The sequence below is a fragment of the Saccopteryx leptura genome, chromosome 5 (genome assembly GCF_036850995.1).
Source record: "Saccopteryx leptura isolate mSacLep1 chromosome 5, mSacLep1_pri_phased_curated, whole genome shotgun sequence".
NCBI classification, from domain to species: Eukaryota; Metazoa; Chordata; class Mammalia; order Chiroptera; family Emballonuridae; genus Saccopteryx; species Saccopteryx leptura.
This window is the reverse complement of record NC_089507.1, coordinates 212,791,692-212,812,596: the sequence shown is the minus strand read 5'-3', so window position 1 is coordinate 212,812,596 and position 20,905 is coordinate 212,791,692. Positions and strand designations below refer to the sequence as shown.

Below are 20,905 nucleotides of genomic sequence, written 5' to 3'. Positions count from 1 at the left end.
AAAGACATTTCCTGAGACGAGATGATCTGAGTGGGATAAATAGCTAAGAAAAAACTACTCTCCTTACCCAGGGAAAGAAAAGTGACATACCCAGGGCCCACCCTATCACAAACTGAGGTATGTTCGCAGATTCAGTGCCCTTGTAACTTGTCATCAGCCACGCTGCCAAGGGGACCCAAGCTGACCCTAAGCCACTGACTGGACTGGGTGATTCTTATCTGTGCAATGAGGATGTCACAGGCAAACGCTGCCACTTCCTCCGCCGCCAGGCAGGGCTAGCCACCGCCCAGTCCACTGTTTACCTGGCTCAGAGGCGCTCTCTAACAGGTAGGTTTCTTTCTGGCAGCTGGTCAGTTTCACTTCCTGGTTGACACCCAGACAGCCCCAAAACAATAATAAAGACTCACTTCCTCTGAAGCCTGAGTTCATTCTGGACACCTTGCTGTACACCCACTGTAGTCAAGGAAGGTTCAATAGCGAGCTCCCTTCCCGTTCTGGCTTAGAGAATCAAGTGGTCTTGGGCTGCGACACTCTCTCTTTATTAGAGAGGTTTAAAAAACCCATCCACAAACATCTGCCGAGTTGTGGTGTGTGTCAGGATCGATCCCAGGTGTGGAGGACACAGAACCAAGTGAGTCATAAGCCTACCCTACAGGAGCCCACAAACACTGAAAAGAACCCACCCAGAGGGCTAACAGCCCAACCAAGGGAAACACCGGGGACCTAGGAAGCACACCCACATCACCACTAAGTCATCTTCTAGGAGGGGGTCTTCTGGGTAAGCAGGAAATCTAGTACTGCTCATCCATCCTCTACGGACTGCTGGGTACAGCTCTGGGAAATGGTTCCAAGTCCTAGGTCTAGCATTGCACTGTCCAACATGATAGCCTTTCCCATGTGTGGCTTCTTAAATTCAACTTCATCAGTATTAAAAACTCAGTTTCTTAGTCACACTAGCGGGTGCTCTGATTGAACTGTGCAGATATAGAACATTTCCATCATCACAGAAAGTCCGAATGGACAGCACTGGTTAGAGGCTCAGAGATCTGGGTTCTGATGCCAGCCCTTCCACAGAGCAGATGGTGACCTTGAACAAGCAGCTCTACCTCTGTACCTCAGTTGTCTTATCTGCAAAGTGGGGATACTTTCCTTAAAGGCCGGTGTTAAGATAAAATAAGCCCACACATGAACGCTCTTAGAACCACAGGGGCCAGGCCTGTAGGAAGTGCTCAATAAACAGCAGTTACTTTCATTGTCATCGCTAGTACTTATCACGCAGGAGGCAGCTACTCGGCCTCGGTCCCTGCCTGTCTCCCAGGGAGATGCTCATCATGTGCCTGTCAATGCCCTTTCCCTGGCTGTTCACCCAGGGGCCCGGTCCCTGCCTGTCTCCCAGGGAGATGCTCATCATGTGCCTGTCAATGCCCTTTCCCTGGCTGTTTCTCCCAGGGGCCCGGTCCCTGCCTGTCTCCCAGGGAGATGCTCATCATGTGCCTGTCAATGCCCTTTCCCTGGCTGTTCACCCAGGGGCCAGCTGACACCCACCCGCCACCAAGGCCTCAGAGGTGCAGATACTCACATCTGTAGAGATGGTTCCACACGGGGAAGAAGGCCATGTAGAGGGCCACGTCCCCCACTGTCGGGTAGGACTTGAAGATGGAGATGATGGCAATCTGGATGAACATGAAGAAGACAGGGTGCTCCCTGGGGCGGGGCGGGGCGGGGCAGACAGACAGAGATCAGTCAGAAACCTGAGACTCCTGACTTTATCTCTCAAACCCAAAAACACTCCCTAGGGACTCTTAGGCAAGGGCTGGCTCTGCTACCCACAAGACACTGGGGCCAGGCCAAGGAGCAGAGTGGAAAACTGTGGGGACCCAGACATGCCCGGCGGTGGTGAGGAGGACCCAGAAAACACCAGAGAAGTGGCCTACAGAGACATTTCCCACCAACCTCCCCACACCAGCCCCAGGGCTCCCCCTAGAGGCCACCAAGGAAAAAACAGATGAAGTCAGCGGTTCTTTATTACTGGGCCTACATGACTGCTCGTCAGGAGTGTAATTGGGCAGCCTTCCTAGCCGGAGATCCCTCTGACAACTGGACCAGGGCCGGAAGTGCTTCCTTGCTGGTGCTTTTCTCCCTGACGATCGGGTCCATGGGATCTATGGAGCCTTGGTCACTATGAGCCCTTTTCTAGAAAGGCCACCGAGAGCCGTGCAGCTCTCACGGGCTGCCGTGCAGTTCCTGCCACCCTAACCTCGTGATGGGATGCTGGCCGTTCCCTGACAGCTACGTCTGTGCTGAGCCCTTTTCCTGCAACACTGCATGTGACCCTCACCTCGCCTCCACTGTCCCTCGAGGCAGGCGATGCTGTCACCCACACTCTGCAGATGAGGAATCAGGGTCAGAGAAGGCAAGGAAGTTCGTAAGCAGTGGAGCTACTTGTCTCCAGAAGCCCTAGCACCGCCAGTGCTGTCCTTCTGGGAACCCAGCATGGTGACAGCTCTGACGGGGTATGTGGAGACAGGGCTCAGGGATCCTCTGAGAGCTGACCACACGGAAAAAGAAGGCCAACAGCACGAGCCCAGATCCAGCCCTCGCCACCTGCACCTCAACCACGTGCACATGCCTGTATCTGCACAGTTCCTGGGGGCCCGGCTCATGGAGGTTTTCCTCAGAGGCTAATGCATGACTGTCTGGCAGGTCAAAGGTCAGGGTGACTCAATGGGTGTCCATCTGTGGTCATAATCTGACAGACATGTACACTCCCAAACACGCCACTGCTACGGAGCAAACGCCTCAGAAACGCAGCCTGGCCAAGTCGCGCAGTCCTGCAGCTTCTGAGAAGGTCTCAGCTAACTCAGGGAGCCTCTTCCTGAAGACAGCTCAGATCGCCAGCTCGGGGCTTTTCGGGTAGCTGGTAACAGCGGCAACATTTCTATGAAATGGCCAGTGAAAGTGTAATGCCAAAAACCATGGAGACCAGAACCTCCTGCGACAATGTCTGGGGACAGGTGGCCTGTAGGCCCTGTTCCCACAGAGCTGGCACTGGAACAGAGCGCTGCAGGGAGCCTCACATCCGGGCACAGGACACGGGGGAGGTCAGGAGCTTTCCTATCCTCTGCCCCCACAACTCGGGAGGCCTGGTGACAGTGCTGGCGGGGGTGTCATGTGATGGTGGTGCTGTCCACCCAGGAGCATCTGTGGCCTTTCCCACGCAGGCAGTGAATGCTGCTGGAGGGCCGGCTACTCAGAGTGCAGAGGGCCCAGCAGCCAGGCCCGGCCAGGACACGGGAAGGGAGTGTGGACCACAGACAGCTGGAGGGCCAGGCAGCCAGAGGTCCCAAGCCTGCTGGCCAAGGAAGGGTGGTCTTCTGTCAGATGCCAGGCAAAGCTGGCATGGGAAGGAAGCATGAGCTCTGAGCTCTTACAGGACGGGAACCGTGTGCATGGCTTCCCTGACCACGAGGAACGGCAGAGACGGGAGCAGAGAACTCGAGCTCTTGAACTCTCTCCCAGCTCCCCTGGATCAGCCAGGCATACCCGTGCCTGTTTCCCCCTCTGAAGCTAGGGTAACAGAGCCATTTCTGGGGGCTACTGCAGATGACTGCTCTCTGGAGACCAGGCAGCAGAGGTTCGGGGCTGAGTGGAAATTCTGGAGCCAGACAAATATGAGTCTGATCCCAGCTCCACTGCTTACTAGCTGTGTGACTGGGAAAATCACTCCACTTCTCTGAACATCGGTTTCCTCAACTACAAAATGGGAGCGATGATAATAAATAATGTTTATGTCCAAGAGTTGCTGGAAGGCTCAGGTATGAATATATTTTAGAAAGCCTAGAAAGGTACCTGGGATGGAGCTGGGCTCAACAAATGTTAGCTCTCTCACAGAGCAGAAGAGAGCTCCACAGACCACCCTTTTGAGGGAAATTGATCAGAAGATTAAACAGAGCTGTGGGTGGTAAGCCTCCCAACACATCCTGAGTCCCCTTGGGCAAACTGTCACTGGGCTCCTGATACTGGACACCCAACAAGATTCACTTTTCTCAGAGACACCCTCGAACCACAACCTCTGCTCTTCTCCGAAACAGTGAGTGGACTCAGCAGCAGCATGGGCTCGAGCACCCCAGAGTGAGGCCAGGAGCAATGTCAGGGGGCTCCCTGTAGCCCACACTCATGTGTCACTCTATTCCTGGCTACGGCCACCGGCACCCGAGGCTGCAGACGGCCCTGTGAACAGCGAAGCAGCAGGCCCCACCACTTACTTCAGCTTTATGGCTAAGGGGATGGTGTAGAAGAAGACGTTGATCTGAAACACACACACAAAGAAGAGGCTGAAGTGCTCAAACATCTCCGCAAAGAAGTACCAAAAGAGCCCGATGTTTGGAGTGAGATCCGGAACAGAAAGTCTGCAGGGAAGAAAACAAAGGTAGAGAAAAAAAAGAGGGCAAACCTCTAAACGGGTCTGCTTTGACCTGGTTCTCTCCTGAAGACTCTGAGCACTGCCAGGCAGCCAAGGATGACTCTCCCCCCCCCAGAGAGCAAGAGCTGAGGGGCCTCCAGGCACCCTGGACATACTGTAGGTAATTAACAAAAACAAGGGGCAGAGCTGCTGAACCAAACTCTAGCCTGACGGGCGGTGGCGCAGTGGATGGAATGTTGGATTGGGACGCGGAGGACCCAGGTTCGAGACCCCAAGGTCTCCAGCTTGAGCGCAGGCTCATCTGATTTGAGCAAAGCTCACCAGCCTTGGACCCAAGGTCGCTGGCTCGAGCAAGGGGTTACTCAGTCTGCTGAAGGCCCGCGGTCAAGGCACATATGAGAAAGCAATCAATGAACAACTAAGGTGTCACAACGAAAAACTAATGATTGATGCTTCTCATCTCTCTCCGTTCCTGTCTGTCTGTCCCTATCTATCCCTCTCTCTGACTCTCTCTCTGTCTCTATAAAAAAAAAAACCCACAAAAAACCCCACCAAAACTCTGGCATGCATCAAAGATCTGAAACAAGGCAGGGGTTCATGCTGAAAATCAAAAGACCAGACCCTATCTTACTGCCAAGACATGTACGTTTACAATGTGGAGATGCTCAGCACTGGAACAAAAGAGGAATGGGTTTTACACAAACAGTGTCTATTTGGGGCATTCTGAAGACCAGCCTAGAGAAACAGGTGCAAATAATCCGCTCCTCCCCACCCCTGTCAGCATCCCCGCGGGAGCCACAGAGCAAGCACCCGCCCTGCCCTGAGACTTTCAGGGCCTTCCAGGGCCTGGGGGGACCGTCCGCTGGCTCTGGCGAGGATCCCGGACCTCATTTGATAGAGGGTTATTTATCTGGAAAACTTTCTGTCAAATTATATCAAGATAAGAATTGGCTGCAATTCTGGCTCTTCAAAAAATTTACATTCTATTTTTTATTTAAAAAACCATGGAGTTGAAACTGATGTCACAATTTTTTATTTCAATTCACAATTTCAAAAAGGGAGCAAATGGAGCAAGAAGGACAACTGGGCAATGGCCTACGGTCCGATTTCACCAACAAAGGTTCCCACCCAGGGCAAGTCTTTGCCTTCTACTGAAACTACACTTCCTTGCCTGTGAAATGCAGCAAAGAACACAGCGTGTGGCCCAGCAGAAAACCAGGACATGCTTTTCGCTCCTGTCCGAGGCACAGCAAACTCCATCCGAAGCGGAGCACGGAGAGCTGAAAGCTACCGAGTCCTTGCTGTCCTCAGCCAGGATTGGACACGAGCGCGCAGTCGGAACCCCAAAGGGGGTCTGCCACTCCGCCACCCTGCTGTGCCCAGGCAGGTTCACGGCTCTCTGCTCACTGGGCTGTGGGGTCCTCGGAGCCTGGGCAGTGGCTACCTCCTTCAGCATACCATACACAGAGCTCTTGGAAATAAATGTCTGCAGAATGCATACTGCAAACCCACTTTGATTTTCTTTAAAACATTTGACACATGGGAGGTGCTTTACTTTAATCAGATCCTCTTGAAGTAAAAGAATATATCCATTCTTGTTTGAAACTAAACTAAAACCACCTAGGCAGAGGCTGGTAGTTGCTTTGGATGTTACTAGAGAGGGCTCTTTAATCTCTCTAGATCAAATATATGCTCGACCAGTGTGGTTCCTAAAGTGTATTTCCTGGACCAGCAGATCAGCAGCACCTGAAACTTATATAAAAAATTCAAATTCTTGGTCCCTACCTCAGACTTACTTAAAAACCTCTGGAGGCGGGGCCTAGCAATATGGGTATGCACAAGCCTAGAAGGTACTTCTGATGCGCACTACAGGTGGAAGACCACTGTGTCTAGATGCTCCCTGTGGTCACTCACACCCTGTGTCTGCTGGAGCTGTGAAAACCAAATTAGCTTGCAGTGTTCCCTAATTAGGTCACTACTTACATGAAGCCATAGACAGCAGGGATGAAATCCCAGGAGCTGAGAAGGAAGAAGGAGAGGCAAATGATGACCACTAGGCTTCCCGCGTACATCATGGCATACTCCCAGGAGAAGACCCAGAAGGCTCTGTTCTTCACTTTCACAGGTATGTACTGCCGCTAGGAGAGAGGCCAAACGGTACACTGAGCAATGTCGAGAAGAGAGGGCAGGTATCAGCCTAAACTTCAGGACCCCCCACTATGAAACGCAGGAAATAAAAAAAGTTGCAAATCTAAGTATTAAAAAGATACACTAGGCCCTGGCCGGTTGGCTCAGTGGTAGAGCGTTGGCCTGGCGTGCGGAAGTCCCGGGTTCGATTCCCGGCCAGGGCACACAGGAGAAGCGCCCATCTACTTCTCCACCCCTCCCCCTCTCCTTCCTCTCTGTCTCTCTCTTCCCCTCCCGCAGCCAAGGCTCCACTGGAGCAAAAGCTGGCCCGGGCGCTGGGGATGGCTCCTTGACCTCTGCCCCAGGCGCTAGAGTGGCTCTGGTCGCGACAGAGCGACGCCCCGGATGGACAGAGCATTGCCCCCTGGTGGGTGTGCCGGGTGGATCCCGGTCGGGCGCATGCAGGAGTCTGACTGCTTCCTCATTTCCAGCTTTGGAAAAATACAAAAATAAAAAAATTAAAATAAATAAAAAGATACACTAGGTAAGCACTAACTAAAAGAAAACTAGAGTTTAGTTATACTGTTACCAGATAAAATAAATTTGAATGTAAAACGTATTACAGAGATAAAGGTGCTCCATAATGATGAAAGGTTAAGGTCATCAGAAAGATGTAACAGTTCTAAATTTGTATGTATCTAATAACCATCTCAAAATATATTAAAACAGACATGGACAGAGCTACAGAGAAAAACAGACAAAGCCATCATCAGTGGATAAATGACTTCATCAGACAAAAATAAGTAACCAAGCAGCACATATGGATAGCACACTTAGTAAACTTGCTCATAAGATCTTATAAAACATAACACTTATAATGAACTATACACCTAAGAACTGGAGCATCCACATTCATAGTATTTGGGAGCAATTCCCACATCGTTAAAAAAAAAAACAAAAAAGGCCCTGGCCGGTTGGTTCAGCAGTAGAATGTCGGCCCAGCGTGTGGAGGTCTCAGGTTCAATTCCCGGCCAGAGCTCACAGAAGTGCCCATCTGCTTCTCCACTCTTCCCCCTCTCCTTCTTCTCTCTCTTTCTCTCTTCCCCTCCCACAGCCAAGGCTCTACTGGAGCAAAGCTGGCCTGGGCACTGAGGATGGCTCCATAGCCTCTGCCCCAGGCGCTAGAATGGCTCCAGTTGCAACGGAGAAATGCCCAGATGGGCAGAGCATCGCCCCCTGGTGGGTATGCCGGGTGGATCCCGGTCTGGCACATGCAGGAGTCTGGCTGCCTCCCAGCTTCTAACTTCAGAAAAAACGAAAAAAAAAAAAGACAGCACTGAGATATTATTTCTTATGATCAGACTGACAAAAATATTTAAATGTGACATCTCCTAATAAGCCTGTGTTATGCAGCCAACAAATGCATAAATAAGTGGAACAATAAGTCGATGTTTCTCTCTCTCTCTCATCAATAAAAAAAACTACAACTCTACCTTGAAGATATACCTCCAACAATATGAAAGTACACACACATAAGGTTACTTATTGAAGTATTCATTGTAATTGCAAAATATTGTAAACAATCTCAATTCCCATATACTGGAGAGAAGTTAACACACAATAGAGTACAATGTAACTAAAAACAAACAAACAAGAAATATCTTTGTTTCAACAATTTCCAGGAAATGATGGTAAGTGAAAACAAGCAAAGCATAAAAGAGTATCTAGAATAAGGGAATATAAGAAAATAAACATGAATCTGTTTATTAGTGAAAAAGCAATAAAGGAAAGACATGCTGGAAACTAAAGAGAATGATTACTTGAGGCAACAGGAAAAGTAGAAAGCAAAGAATAAGATAGCAGGGATGAAGACAGAATAATAATTCTCTGAATATATCTTTCTGTACAGCTGACTCTTAGAATCATAGTAATATTTATGTCCCTTAACATACCCTCAAAATAAACAATTAAAATCAACCAGGAGCCTGACCGGGCGGTGGCGCAGTGGATAGAGTGTCGAACTGGGATGCAGAGGACCCAGGTTTGAGACCCTGAGGTCGCCAGATTGAGCGCGGGCTCATCTGGCTTGAGCAAAGCTCACCAGCTTGGACCCAAGGTCGCTGGCTCAAGCAAGGGGTTACTCAGACTGCTGAAAGTGGTCAAGGCATATATGAGAAAGCAATCAATGAACTAAGGTGTCACAACGAAAAACTGATGATTGATGCTTCTCATCTCTTTCTCCGTTCCTGTCTGTCTGTCCCTGTCTATCCCTCTCTCTGACTCTCTCTCTCTCTGTCCCTGTAAAAAAACAAAAACAAAAACAACAACAAAAAATCAACCAGGATGTGAGGGAAATCCAAAATGAATATAGACTGTTGGCCTGGGATGCTGAGGACCCAGGTTCAAAACCCAGAGGTCTCTGGCTTGAGCACGGGCTCACCATCTTGAGCGTGGGATCATAGGCATGACCCCATGGTCGTTAGTTTAAGCCCAAGGTTGCTGACTTTGAGCAAGGGGTCACTGGCTCAGCAGGAACCCACTCCCCCTGCCCCCCCAAGCCATATATGAGAAAGCAATCAAACAACTATGAGTTGATGCTTCTCATCTCTTTCCCTGTCTGTCTCTCTAAAAAAGAGAGAGAGAGAAAGAGAGAAAGAGAGAGAGAGAGAAAGAGAGATAGTGCTAGCTGCCTTTGGCCAACAGGTTCTGAGTTCTTCTCGAGAGTTCTACTTGCCTTTAGCCATCTATCCTGATCCTTCTTTGCTGAAAAATCTGCCATCTAGCACAGAAGGGAGAAAGGGAGGGAGGACACCACAGCACAGGGAGAAAAACAAAACACTGAAAGTAAAATTTTGTTTTGTTTTGTCCTTCCTCTCTACTAATGATATTTAAAAAGAAATAGGATGGAAAGTGAAGAAGACAGCCATGAAGAATGGAATGAGATCCTGTCCAAGGCAGCTGTCTTAGGACAGTCCTAAGCAAACACCAAGGAGATGACCAACTCTTCACAAATCCCATTAGCAATCCCACTTCCTTTTGTTTGCTACCATGTTCTCAGAGCTTACTGGAACTAAAGTATTATTGTCGGTTTTGGGATAAGAAAAGATTCTTTTTCCCCTGGCAAATCTGTGATTATAAAATGGGCACTAAATTTTAGGTATAAATTTTGTTTTTAAGACTTGGTCTTGGGAGTCAGGCTTGCTTTGGGAAACAAAGCCCTGAAAATATAAAGTTATGTGGAATACTTACCAAGACTACTTCTAAAAACTGAACATGCACTTAATCTTCCAGGACTACTCCTGTTACATAAATTGAGGCATGCCCGGAAGCCTTAAAAAAGAAACTCAAGGACTCCTTTGATGGCTTATTATTTATAAACCCAAGAGACAACCTTAAGCTACAAGTCCAGATTGCAAATTTCCCAGTAAATAGATGAAGATTCATTTACCCACCTCTTTTGCACAATAGCAAATGCTGACTTAAAATGAAAAGTATGGCCTGGCCTGTGGTGGCGCAGTGGATAAAGCGTCTGGAAATGCTGAGCTCGCCGGTTCGAAACCCTGGGCTTGCCTGGTCAAGGCACATATGGGAGTTGATGCTTCCAGCTCCTCCCCACCTTCTCTCTCTGTCTCTCTCCTCTCTCTTTCTCTCTCTCTGTCTCTCCCTCTCCTCTCTAAAATGAATAAAAAACAACAACAACAACAAAAAAAAAACACGTTGACCTGGAATACTGAGGTCACTGGTTCGAAACCCTGGGTTTGCCCAGTCAAGGCACATACAAGAAACAACTACTATAAGTTAAGCCTTCCCGCTTGTCACCCCATTCCTTTCTCTCTCTCTCTCCTTTCTCTAAATAAATTAAAAATCTTAGAAGAAAAAAAAAAAAAAAGAAAGAAAGAAAAGTACGGCCCTGCCAGGTAGCTCAGTTGGTTAGAGTGTTGTCCCAACACACCAAGGTCTGATCCCCAGTCAGGGTTCAAACAAGAATACCAATGAATGCATAAGTAAGTGCAACAACAAACCTATGTTTTCCCCAGCCCCTCTCTCCCCTCCTTCCTCTCTCTCTAAAAATCAATAACTTAAAAAATAATTTTTAATAAAAAGTATATAAGTAGAAGGGTTGAAAGTAGGGTGCTTAAATATACTGATCAATTTTTTAAACTTTTTATTATAAAATAAAATATAGAAAACCACATAAAACAAATACATAGCTGAGTGAATGATTAGAAGGCAAACACTCTTACAAGCAGCACCCAGGTCAGGAGCAAGCTATGGTCAGCAACTCCCCAAGTCTGTCTCTGTACCCCTCTGCCCTCCAAAGTAACCACATGTATCTATCCTGGATTTTATAGTAAAAAAATACCACTTCCTTGCATTTCTTCATTGTTTTCCATCTAAATGTGCATCCTTTTACACCATAGTTTAGTTTTGGCCATATTTTAAAAAGTTGATTCAACTTCTAAGTCTTTTAATTTACAGGCAGGTCCTCTACCTCATTTCACTCCCATCCATTTTTTTTTTTCTTTCTTTCTTCCTTACAACTCATCTGTTGAAGAACCTGGGGCATTTAACCTACTGAATGTCATATAATCTTTTTTTTTTTTCCAATTACATACTTTGTCTTCAGTATTTTTTCTTTTTCTTTTTTTCCTGTGGAAGAGACTGAGAGAGTGGGGGGGGGGGCAGATAGGGACAAACAGACAGGAAGGGAGAGAGATAAGAAACATCAATTCTTCATTGCAGTTCCTTAGTTGTTCATTGATTGATTTCTCATATGCTCCTTGACTGTGGGGGGGGCTACAGCAGACCGAGTGACCCCTTCCTCGAGCCAGCAACCTTGGGCTCAAGCTGGCAAGCCTTGCTCAAACCAGATGAGCTCACACTCAAGCTGCACCACCGCCTGGTCAGGCTCAGTATTTTTTTAAAAAATTCATTATAGAGGAAGGGGGGGAGGGGCAGGAAGCATCAACTCCCATATGTGCCTTGACCAGGCAAGCCCAAGGTTTCAAACCGGCGACCTCAGTGTTCCAGGTAGATGCTTTATCCATGCGCCACCACAGGTCAGGCCTGTCTTCAGTATTTCTTACAAATCGGCAGCTGGGCCTGAACAGGTGGTAGTGCAGTGGATAGAGTGTCGGACTGGGACGCAGAGAACCCAGGTTCGAGACCCCGAGATCGCCAGCTTGAGCACGGGCTCATCTGGTTTGAGCAAAGCTCACCAGCTTGGACCCAAGGTCGCTGGCTTGAGCAAGGGGTTACTAGGTCTGCTGAAGGCCCACGGTCAAGGCACATATGAGAAAGCAATCAATGAACAACTAAGGTGTCGCAACGAAAAACTGATAATTGATGCTTCTCATCTCTCTCCGTTCCTGTCTGTCTGTCCCTACCTATTCCTCTCTCTGACTCTCTCTCTGTCTCTGTTAGAAAAAAAAATCGGCAGCTGGATCCAAAGGCTTGATCAGTTTTGGATTTGATCCCTTTGGCAAAATTTTGATGGTGATGTGTTCTTTCACTGCCATGATTTTTGTTTGCTTTCCATGTTAGCAGCTAGCTATATTAATGTTTAATGCAACTGGGGTTGCAAAGTTATACTAGTCTATCATTTTGTTTCCATTTGTAAAAATGGGATAAATTCACAAAGAGACGCTCCCTCTCATCTACTAAACGGTTACCTAGTGGTACAGAAAAAGCAGAATAAATGCTCACTTTTCTTCCTTTTATTTATCCAGTTTTCTAGATAATGAATTGGTTTCTTCTTAATGCTTTTAATTTGACCAGTTCGGTTTTCTTTAAAATAGCATCATGAATGCCTGGATTTAAATACATTTATAGGTTTTGCTACATTGCAGTTCTTTTCCCAATGCTCCAATTGCCCACCTTTCGCTAGCGGGAGTCTCTCCAAGTTGGATCCTGAGTCCCTTTGAGACAGCCCCAGTCACCAGCCTTCCATAGCCACCTTGTCACCTGGTATCACAATGTTTCAGGGTCTTCCTGTACGTTACTCATCAGCCACTTCTCTCAGAAGCCTTGGTTTTCTTTAATGGGTAAATGGCATTTTAAAATCACAATCTGGGCCCCACAGACGCTCACTGACACTGGGTCGGTCACTGTTTCTAGACTGTTAGTAGACATAGACACAGACACGTAAATATAAACACACACACACATTCAAATTCCTGCAGGGACCAGGCAGGTGACAGATGAATAGAGATGTAGCAGGGGGACTGCAGTAAACTGAAGAAAATACACGCTTTCTAATCTTCTCTGTATCGTTCCAATTTTAGTATATGTGCTGCCGAAGAGCACTACACACTTTCTAAAGGCGACAGAGCTTCACATTTTTTCAAAAGAAGCCAGAAACAAATTTTTAACATGAATTTTTTAAAACACTGACAACTAATTTAAAAAAATTCTAAGCCCTGGCCAGTTGGCTCAGCGGTAGAGCGCCAACCCAGCATGTGGAAGTCCCAGGTTTGAGTCCCGGTCAGTGCGCATCTGCCTCTCCACCCCTCCCCCTCTCCTTCCTCTCTCTCTCTTCCCCTCCAGCAGCCAAGGCTCCATTGGAGCAAAGTTGGCCCAGTTGGAGGATGGCTTTATGGTCTCTGACTCAGGCACCAGAATGTCTCTGGTTGCAACGGAGCAACACCCTAGATGGGCAGAGCATCACCCCTGGTGGGCATGCCGGGTGGATCCCGGTCGGGCATGTGCGGGAGTCTGTCTCTCTGTCTCCTCGCTTCTCACTTCAGAAAAATAAAAAAAATAAAACTTCTATTGACTTTATTAGGGTGACATTGGTTAATAAAATCATACAGGTTTTGGGTGCACAACTCCAACAGTACACAATGTTTCCTAGAAGGATGTGCCTACGGAGGGCTCCAGAAAACGATGAGAAAGACATGTGAAAAGCAGATGTGTCGCTTCCTTGTGGTTATCAAATCCGTTTGATCTGGGGCTTAAAAGGGTACTAAGATTGTCAGATCCAGCGACACATGCTTAGGGGAGACTCCCCAACAAGTGGCCATGCAGCCTGTGGCCTCACACTGTGGTTCACAGGGAACCCGTGTGTCACGAACTGCTGCTGTATCCTGAGCTGCTTGTGTGTAGCCCCCTGCCAGGACTTCCAGCTTCTCTCCCTGGCCCATGGGTCTCTGGGAAACTCAGGCCTGAAAGGTCCACTTAATGGTCTCTGAGGAACACAGTCCCAAAGGGTAATTTCCTCTTCTGTTCCCTCCCAAATATTTAAACAGGTGGGTTTATTTCCTGGATGTGACGGGACTGATTTTTCCAAAAGCTGTGCTATGACTCACAGAGCCACTTGTAGGCCACTTTATGCACTTACGTAAAAACATGTAAATAGAGTTTGGGCTGGGGTTTTCATTTCTGTATAAGTGGGATCCTTAGGTTCATCCCAAACCCCTCCCAGTCCTGTTCCCCACATACTGTCGGCTGCTGAGCACAGCCAATTCCACCTGCTGGAATTCCGCACCCTGTCCCTCACCTCTCCACTTCCCCCAACACGGGCTGGGGCCCCCACTGACCCTTCAGCCTCCACCAATACGATGACCTAACTTTTCCCAACTTCGGATCCACCGCCCAGGCGGCTGCCAGAGCCGACTTCCTGCCGCACGGCCCTGCTCGCAGCCTCCGGCAGCTGTTGGCACAAGGAGCACAGCGTGACAGGCTAAGACGCTTGGCTTCGTAACTCAATTGTCACATTCACTGTTGTCAGGAGGAAATTTCCTTGAGTTTTAAACAAAAGCTATTTTATATAAAGCTTTCAATGTTTACATAAATATTTAGAAACTGGCTTAATATACCACATGTAAAACATTTAGTTTATGAGTATGAACAAATATGTTAACAATATTTATTTGATAAGTAGTTGCACAAAAATTCTGGCTGCGTACATTCCCCTTGGTGCTCAGACTTCCTAAAGAATAAACTGTAAATATGAAATAAGAAAGAAATTACAAACAGCACACTGTTATGTAAAAAAATGCTGGGAATCACAAAGAATCTAGAAAGAAAGCAAAGCAGAACAACGTCCCAGTATGGTGCCACCCCTACTGAACTAGTGAGCGTAAGTCTGCCGTAAAGAGCCAGTGGCATCCCGGGAGGGAGCGGTTCACTTCCCTCTGGACACTGAGGCTGGTGCTGCAAACGCGGCTCAGGCCTTCTGGTGACAACCTGGCCTTGCTTAACAAACTATAAAACCTCTCCCATCTCTGGGTCCAACGATTCAACTGGAGGAACATACCGTAAGAAAATAACTGGAAGGAAAACAGATTTCTACACTGTTTATATTGGTGATAACCAGGGCACACTGCAAAATCCCCAAACCACATATCACCATGTACATCACAAAGATATATTTTGAAGTCACTTGAAATGACAAGCATATTGGCCTATTTCAATAAATGAGGACAGACGCTCAGTTTTAGCAACAGTGTTTATGCTTAAGGAGATGTGTGTATTCTTATTTGAATAGAAAAGAGAGATGATTAGAGAGCTGTCTTGTGCGTCAGGCTGACTGAGTTCTCATCTCAACACTGTCACTTGCTGGCCATGTGACCTTAGGCAAGCGATTAAACCAGTCAACATTTCGGTTGTAATTCATGTGCCTAACGTGGCTAATATTAGATTAATACATAGCTAATAACATTACCTACCCCATAAAGTTCTCATGAGGTTGAAATGAGATGCCTCAAGTTCTCAGTAAATGTCAGCAACCTGCCTTTTTCAATTAATACTTATTGATCGCCCACTACAGTCCAAACATTGCACAACCTATACTCACTACAATTAATTCCTACAAGGACTGTACTGAGGGAGTGTCGTTATACAGGAAAGTTGAAGAAATGAGCTCAGAGAGGGGTCTATGGCCCTGGCCGGTTGGCTCAGTGGTAGAGCGTCAGCCTGGCGTGCGGAAGTCCCGGGTTTGATTCCCGGCCAGGGCACACAGGAGAAGCGCCCATCTGCTTCTCCACCCCTCCCCCTCTCCTTCCTCTCTGTCTCTCTCTTCCCCTCCCGCAGCCAAGGCTCCATTGGAGCAAAAGATGGCCCGGGCGCTGGGGATGGCTCCTTGGCCTCTGCCCCAGGCGCTAGAGTGGCTCTGGTCGCGACAGAGTGACGCCCCGGATGGGCAGAGCATCGTCCCCTGGTGGGCGTGCCGGGTGGATCCCGTTCAGGCGCATGCAGGAGTCTGTCTGACTGCCTCCCCATTTCCAGCTTCAGAAAAATACAAAAAAAAAAAAAAGAGAGGGGTCTATGCATATTAGGAGAGAAAAGGACAATGCAAGGTAGTTGGTAGATCCCAACCACAGTATATAAAACGAAATGCACTTATACATTTGTAATGATATGCACTATCAGAGCTTAATAATCATTAGGTCCACTTGGTTTAAAGTTAGTCAAGCTTCTTTGTGTTTTTAAGTAGAAGCAAGTTTAGTGTGAACTGGGGACCCAGTCCCATTGCTTTGGTTGAGCCGTGTCCTTTTTTATCCCAAGCAGGGACCAGGCCATGTATTAAATGTCACTTGAGCCTGACCAGGCAGTGGCGCAGTGGATAGAGCGCCGGACTGGGATGTGGAGGACCCAGGTTCGAGACCCCGAGGTCACCAACTTGAGCGTGGGCTCATCTGGTTTGAGCAAAGGTCGCTGGCTCAAGCAAGGGGTTACTCAGTCTGCTGAAGGCCCACGGTCAAGGCACATATGAGAAAGCAATCAATGAACAACTAAGGTGTCGCAACAAAAAACTAATGATGGATGCTTCTCATCTCTCTCCATTCCTGTCTGTCTGTCCCTGTCTATCCCTCTCTCTGACTCTCTCTCTGTCTCTGTAAAAAAAAAAAAAAAAAATAAAAAATATAAATGTCACTTGAATGCTAGCTTCTGACCAGCAAGTGCTTACCTGGAGGAGGTAAAGGAGTCCCGGGAGAAACAAGGTGAGTGGGTACAGTGACTGGTATGTTGCTAAGGCAAGAAAAATAGCACTGAGGAAGGCACTACCTGTAAAAATAAGTAAATATATATATAGAATAATCCAGCCTCATCAATCAGGATTACACCCAGAGGGCCCCCAAAAATGAGAAACTTTCCGTAACTTTTTAAATATTCACTTCCCAAACATCTCCTCATACACAAGGTGCTAGACAAACTCATATAGAGAGCCTCTTAGCTTGAATTCCAATGAAAGGAAAACAAGGAAGTCAAAACAATTTATCTTAAGCAACCTGAGACACCACAGGAATATTTCTTGTAACAGTTTCATACCCAGAAAGATTTTACAAAACTTCAGCCCAAAGATGAATGAAGGCATCAAGTCAGTTAACATCCATGCCCTATTTAAGTTACCAGTTGATTAAACCTATAATGATTGCTTATGCCAGGGGTCCCCAAACTTTTTACAGAAGGGGCCAGTTCACTGTCCCTCAGACTGTTGGAGGGCCGGACTATAAAAAAAACTATGAACAGCCTGACCAGGTGGTGGCGCAGTGGATAGAGCGTCGGACTGGGATGCGGAAGGACCCAGGTTCGAGACCCGAGGTCGCCAGCTTGAGCACAGGCTCATCTGGCTTGAGCAAAAAGCTCACCAGCTTGGACCCAAGGTCGCTGGCTCCAGCAAGGGGTTACTCGGTCTGCTGAAGGCCCGCGGTCAAGGCACATATGAGAAAGCAATCAATGAACAACTAAGAAGTCGCAACGCGCAACAAAAAACTAATGATGGATGCTTCTCATCTCTCTCCATTCCTGTCTGTCTGTCCCTGTCTATCTCTGCCTCTGTAAAAAAAAAGAACAAAACTATGAACAAATCCCTATGCACACTGCACATATCTTATTTTAAAGTAAAAAAAAACCAAAATGGGAATACAATATTTAAAATAAAGAACAAGTAAATTTAAATCGACAAACTGACCAGTATTTCAATGGGAACTATGCTCCTCTCACTGACCACCAATGAAAGAGGTGCGGCAGGGGCCGGATAAATGGCCTCAGGGGGCTGCATGCGGGCAGTAGTTTAGAGACCCCTGGCTTATGCTATTCAGAGCTGTGAAACCTATCCCTTTAGATGTTCTAACATCCCATCACTATTTTTACTTTATTATTTGTCATATTTTATTTTGAGAGCACATGTGTTTATTAAAGATGTGCACAGCAAAACAAAAAATGGGTTTAGGGTAGAAGCAATAGAAGAGGGCCTCATTGAGGCAGCTTGGGCTTTCTAGAACCTTTGTAGGAAAGCAGTGAGCCATGCTGGGCTGTGTGGACTCACTGAGAAATAAAACTCCCAGTGACCAAGGCAGGGCTGCTGTTAGCTCACTGAAAAGTCAGAGTAAAGGGGGCTTTAGAGACAAGTTCAAGGGGCTAGCCCGGGGACGAACTGTCACTGCTCTATGCTCCCCTGGTTGCAGTCCTGTGGGGACCCTTAGAGTTTAGGAGAGAGCAAAAGTAAACGCCCAAGCAAAGGAGGGACGTGGGTGTGCGCCAAGGAGAGCGTGCCCCATCACTATTTTTTTATTTTTTATTTTTTTTTAATTTCTAAGAAGCTGGAAACGGGGAGAGACAGTCAGACAGACTCCCGCATGCGCCCGACCGGGATCCACCCGGCACGCCCACCAGGGGCGATGCTCTGCCCACCAGGGGGCGATGCTCTGCCCCTCCAGGGCGTCGCTCTGCCACAACCAGAGCCACTCTAGCGCTTGGGGCAGAGGCCAAGGAGCCATCCCCAGCGCCCGGGCCATCTTTTGCTCCAATGGAGCCTTGGCTGCGGGAGGGGAAGAGCGAGACAGAGAGGAAGGAGGGGGGGTGGAGAAGCAAATGGGCACTTCTCCTATGTGCCCTGGCCGGGAATCGAACCCGCACGCCAGGCCGACACTCTACCGCTGAGCCAACCGACCAGGGCCCCCATCACTATTTTTGTAACACCCTTCCTATGTACTATCTTCAGTACATGTATTTATTTTCTTTTTCAAGTTAAATTATATAAATTTTATTAATAATACCCTCATTCCTTACATAAAATGGGCCACTACATGATGAATCATTAAACATAATGTTATAAAAAATTTGCAATGACATGGAAAATTGTTTATAATCCTGTTAAGTAGAAGTTGTTATAAAAGAGATATATACTATTATTTCTTTAAAAATATGCATAAACATCCTGACCTGTGATGGCACAGTGGATAAGCGTCGACCTGGAATGCTGAGGTTGCCGGTTCAAAACTTCAAGCTTGAACTGTGCCAAGGGGCACAAAATATAATGTTTTATCTGCTAGTACATCCCAGATACCCTAGCCATTCAGTTTTCTGTACAAACCCTAGTCTTTGGCCTTATCATAGGATTATTAAATTAGTCAAATGTACATGGATATAGGCTATACTATCAGAGAATTTCACTATCTACCTAATCTAGCTTTGAATATGTTTTCCAACTCCCTATTTGTGTCACGGTAGCAGCCCAAACAAGCCTCAGCACGACCTGGGGCAATGCTTTGCTTCCAGGGACCGCAGCTTGAAGTGATCGGGCCTGGGTGGGGGGCACAGCTGCAGGAGAAAGCAGGAATGTAGGCGAGCTGGAGCGCTGGGAGCTGGCTCAGAATATGAACTTCGAGAGGAGTGTGCAGCAACTGGGTCACAGACAGTGACCTGTACCAGGACAGGCAGTGGGACAGACTGGAATGTGGTCAAAAGGGTAAAAGTCCCACAGGACACTCAGAGGAGGAAGTTGCAACAGGGCCTGGGCAATAAGCAATATTGCTAGAGAGGGGGAGGGGATGCTGGGGCCTGGTCCAATGTCCAACACTCCTTGCCAAGCGTGTTTTTTGAACAGGGCAGGCTCTGTCTGACTGGTGGTGGCCCAGGAGAGAGAGCACTACCCAGAATGCTGAGATCACTGGTTCCAAACACCAAGGTCGCCGGCTTGAGCACAGGATCATCGACACAATCCCAAAGGTGTCCAGCTTGAGTCCAAAGGTTGCTGGCTTGAGCAAGGGGTCGCTGGCTTGATCTCAAGGTCCGATCCATGAGAAGCAATCAATTCACAACTAAAGTGAAGCAACTATGAGATGATGCTTCTCACTCTCTCTCCCTCCCTCTCTCCTCTTTCTTTCCCTCTCTAAAAATAAATAAATAAATAAATAAATAAATAAATAAATAAATATATATATATATATATATATATTTTTTTTTTTTTTTACCAGGGCAGGCTCTCTGAGAGTAATCAGTGATGATAATTTATTCAGTATATAATCTGTTCCAGCCAAGACTGTAAGCACTTTATATTTATTTAGTCCTTCCAATAACTTCATGAACTGGATACTATTACTATCATCATTTTACAAAAATAAGGAAACTAAAGAACAGAGAGCTGCCTGACCAGGCGGTGGCGCAGTGGATAGAGCATCGGACTGGGATGCGGAAGGACCCAGGTTCGAGACCCCGAGGTTGCCAGCTTGAGCGTGGGCTCATCTGGTGTGAGCAAAAAGCTCACCAGCTTGGACCGAAGGTCTCTGACTCGAGCAAGGGGTTACTCGGTCTGCTGAAGGCCCACGGTCAAGGCACATATGAGAAAGCAATCAATGAACAACTAAGGTGTTGCAACGAAAAACTGATGACTGATGCTTCTCATCTCTTTCCATTCCTGTCTGTCTGTCCCTGTCTATCCCTCTCTCTGACTCTCGCTCTGTCTCTGAAATAAATAAATAAATAAATAAATAAATAAAATTAAAAAAAAAAAAAAAAAAAAAGAACAGAGAGCTTATTTGCCCAGGGTCACAAAACTAGTGAATAATGGTAACAGGGATCAAACTCAGTGTCACTGCAGACCCCACATTCTCACGCTGCCTCACTACGCTACGTCTGGACCTCAATCCTGCTGTACCATAACAAGCACAGGAAGCAGAGTGACTAGCTGTTGAGCAGGTTCTGAAGCATTTTACATTCTCATTTATTCCTCAGCTAATCCAGGAGGAGGATATCTCTGTGATCAAACCGAAGCTCACAGGGCCGTGTGATCTGCCTGAGGCTGAAGAGCTGGCAGCTAGACCTAGAAGGTTTTGAAGCTGGGTTAACGTGACAGAACTCTACCCCAGGCGGCTTCGTCCTCAGGGCCTTGGCTTCTCTGTGCCTCTCTACCGGCGAAAGCTTTACCCTAGAGCAGCGATTCTCGGCCACTGTGCCGTGAGAGTTTTTTTTTTTTTTTTTTTTTTTTTACAGGGGCAGAGATAGACAGGGACAGACAGACAGGAACGGAGAGAGATGAGAAGCATCAATCATCAGTTTCTTGTTGCGCGTTGCGACTTCTTAGTTGTTCATTGATTGCTTTCTCACATGTGCCTTGACCGTGGGCCTTCA

The 20,905-nt window shown here is 47.3% G+C and overlaps 1 protein-coding gene and 1 pseudogene across 3 annotated transcripts in view; both read right to left on the bottom strand.

The window, feature by feature from the left end:
* PIGU (phosphatidylinositol glycan anchor biosynthesis class U) overlaps positions 1-20,905 on the bottom strand; it is a 68,517-nt gene that overhangs the window by 19,269 nt on the left and 28,343 nt on the right. For all 3 annotated transcript variants that reach the window (XM_066384047.1, XM_066384048.1, XM_066384049.1), the window contains exons 7-10: positions 16,461-16,558; positions 6,407-6,561; positions 4,266-4,409; positions 1,580-1,704 (exon numbers count right to left, since the gene is read on the bottom strand). In XM_066384047.1, coding sequence (XP_066240144.1) covers positions 1,580-1,704; positions 4,266-4,409; positions 6,407-6,561; positions 16,461-16,558 — 522 coding nt within the window. The remainder of the gene's footprint in view (positions 1-1,579; positions 1,705-4,265; positions 4,410-6,406; positions 6,562-16,460; positions 16,559-20,905) is intronic.
* On the bottom strand, positions 12,695-12,856 carry LOC136407330 (U6 spliceosomal RNA; annotated as a pseudogene).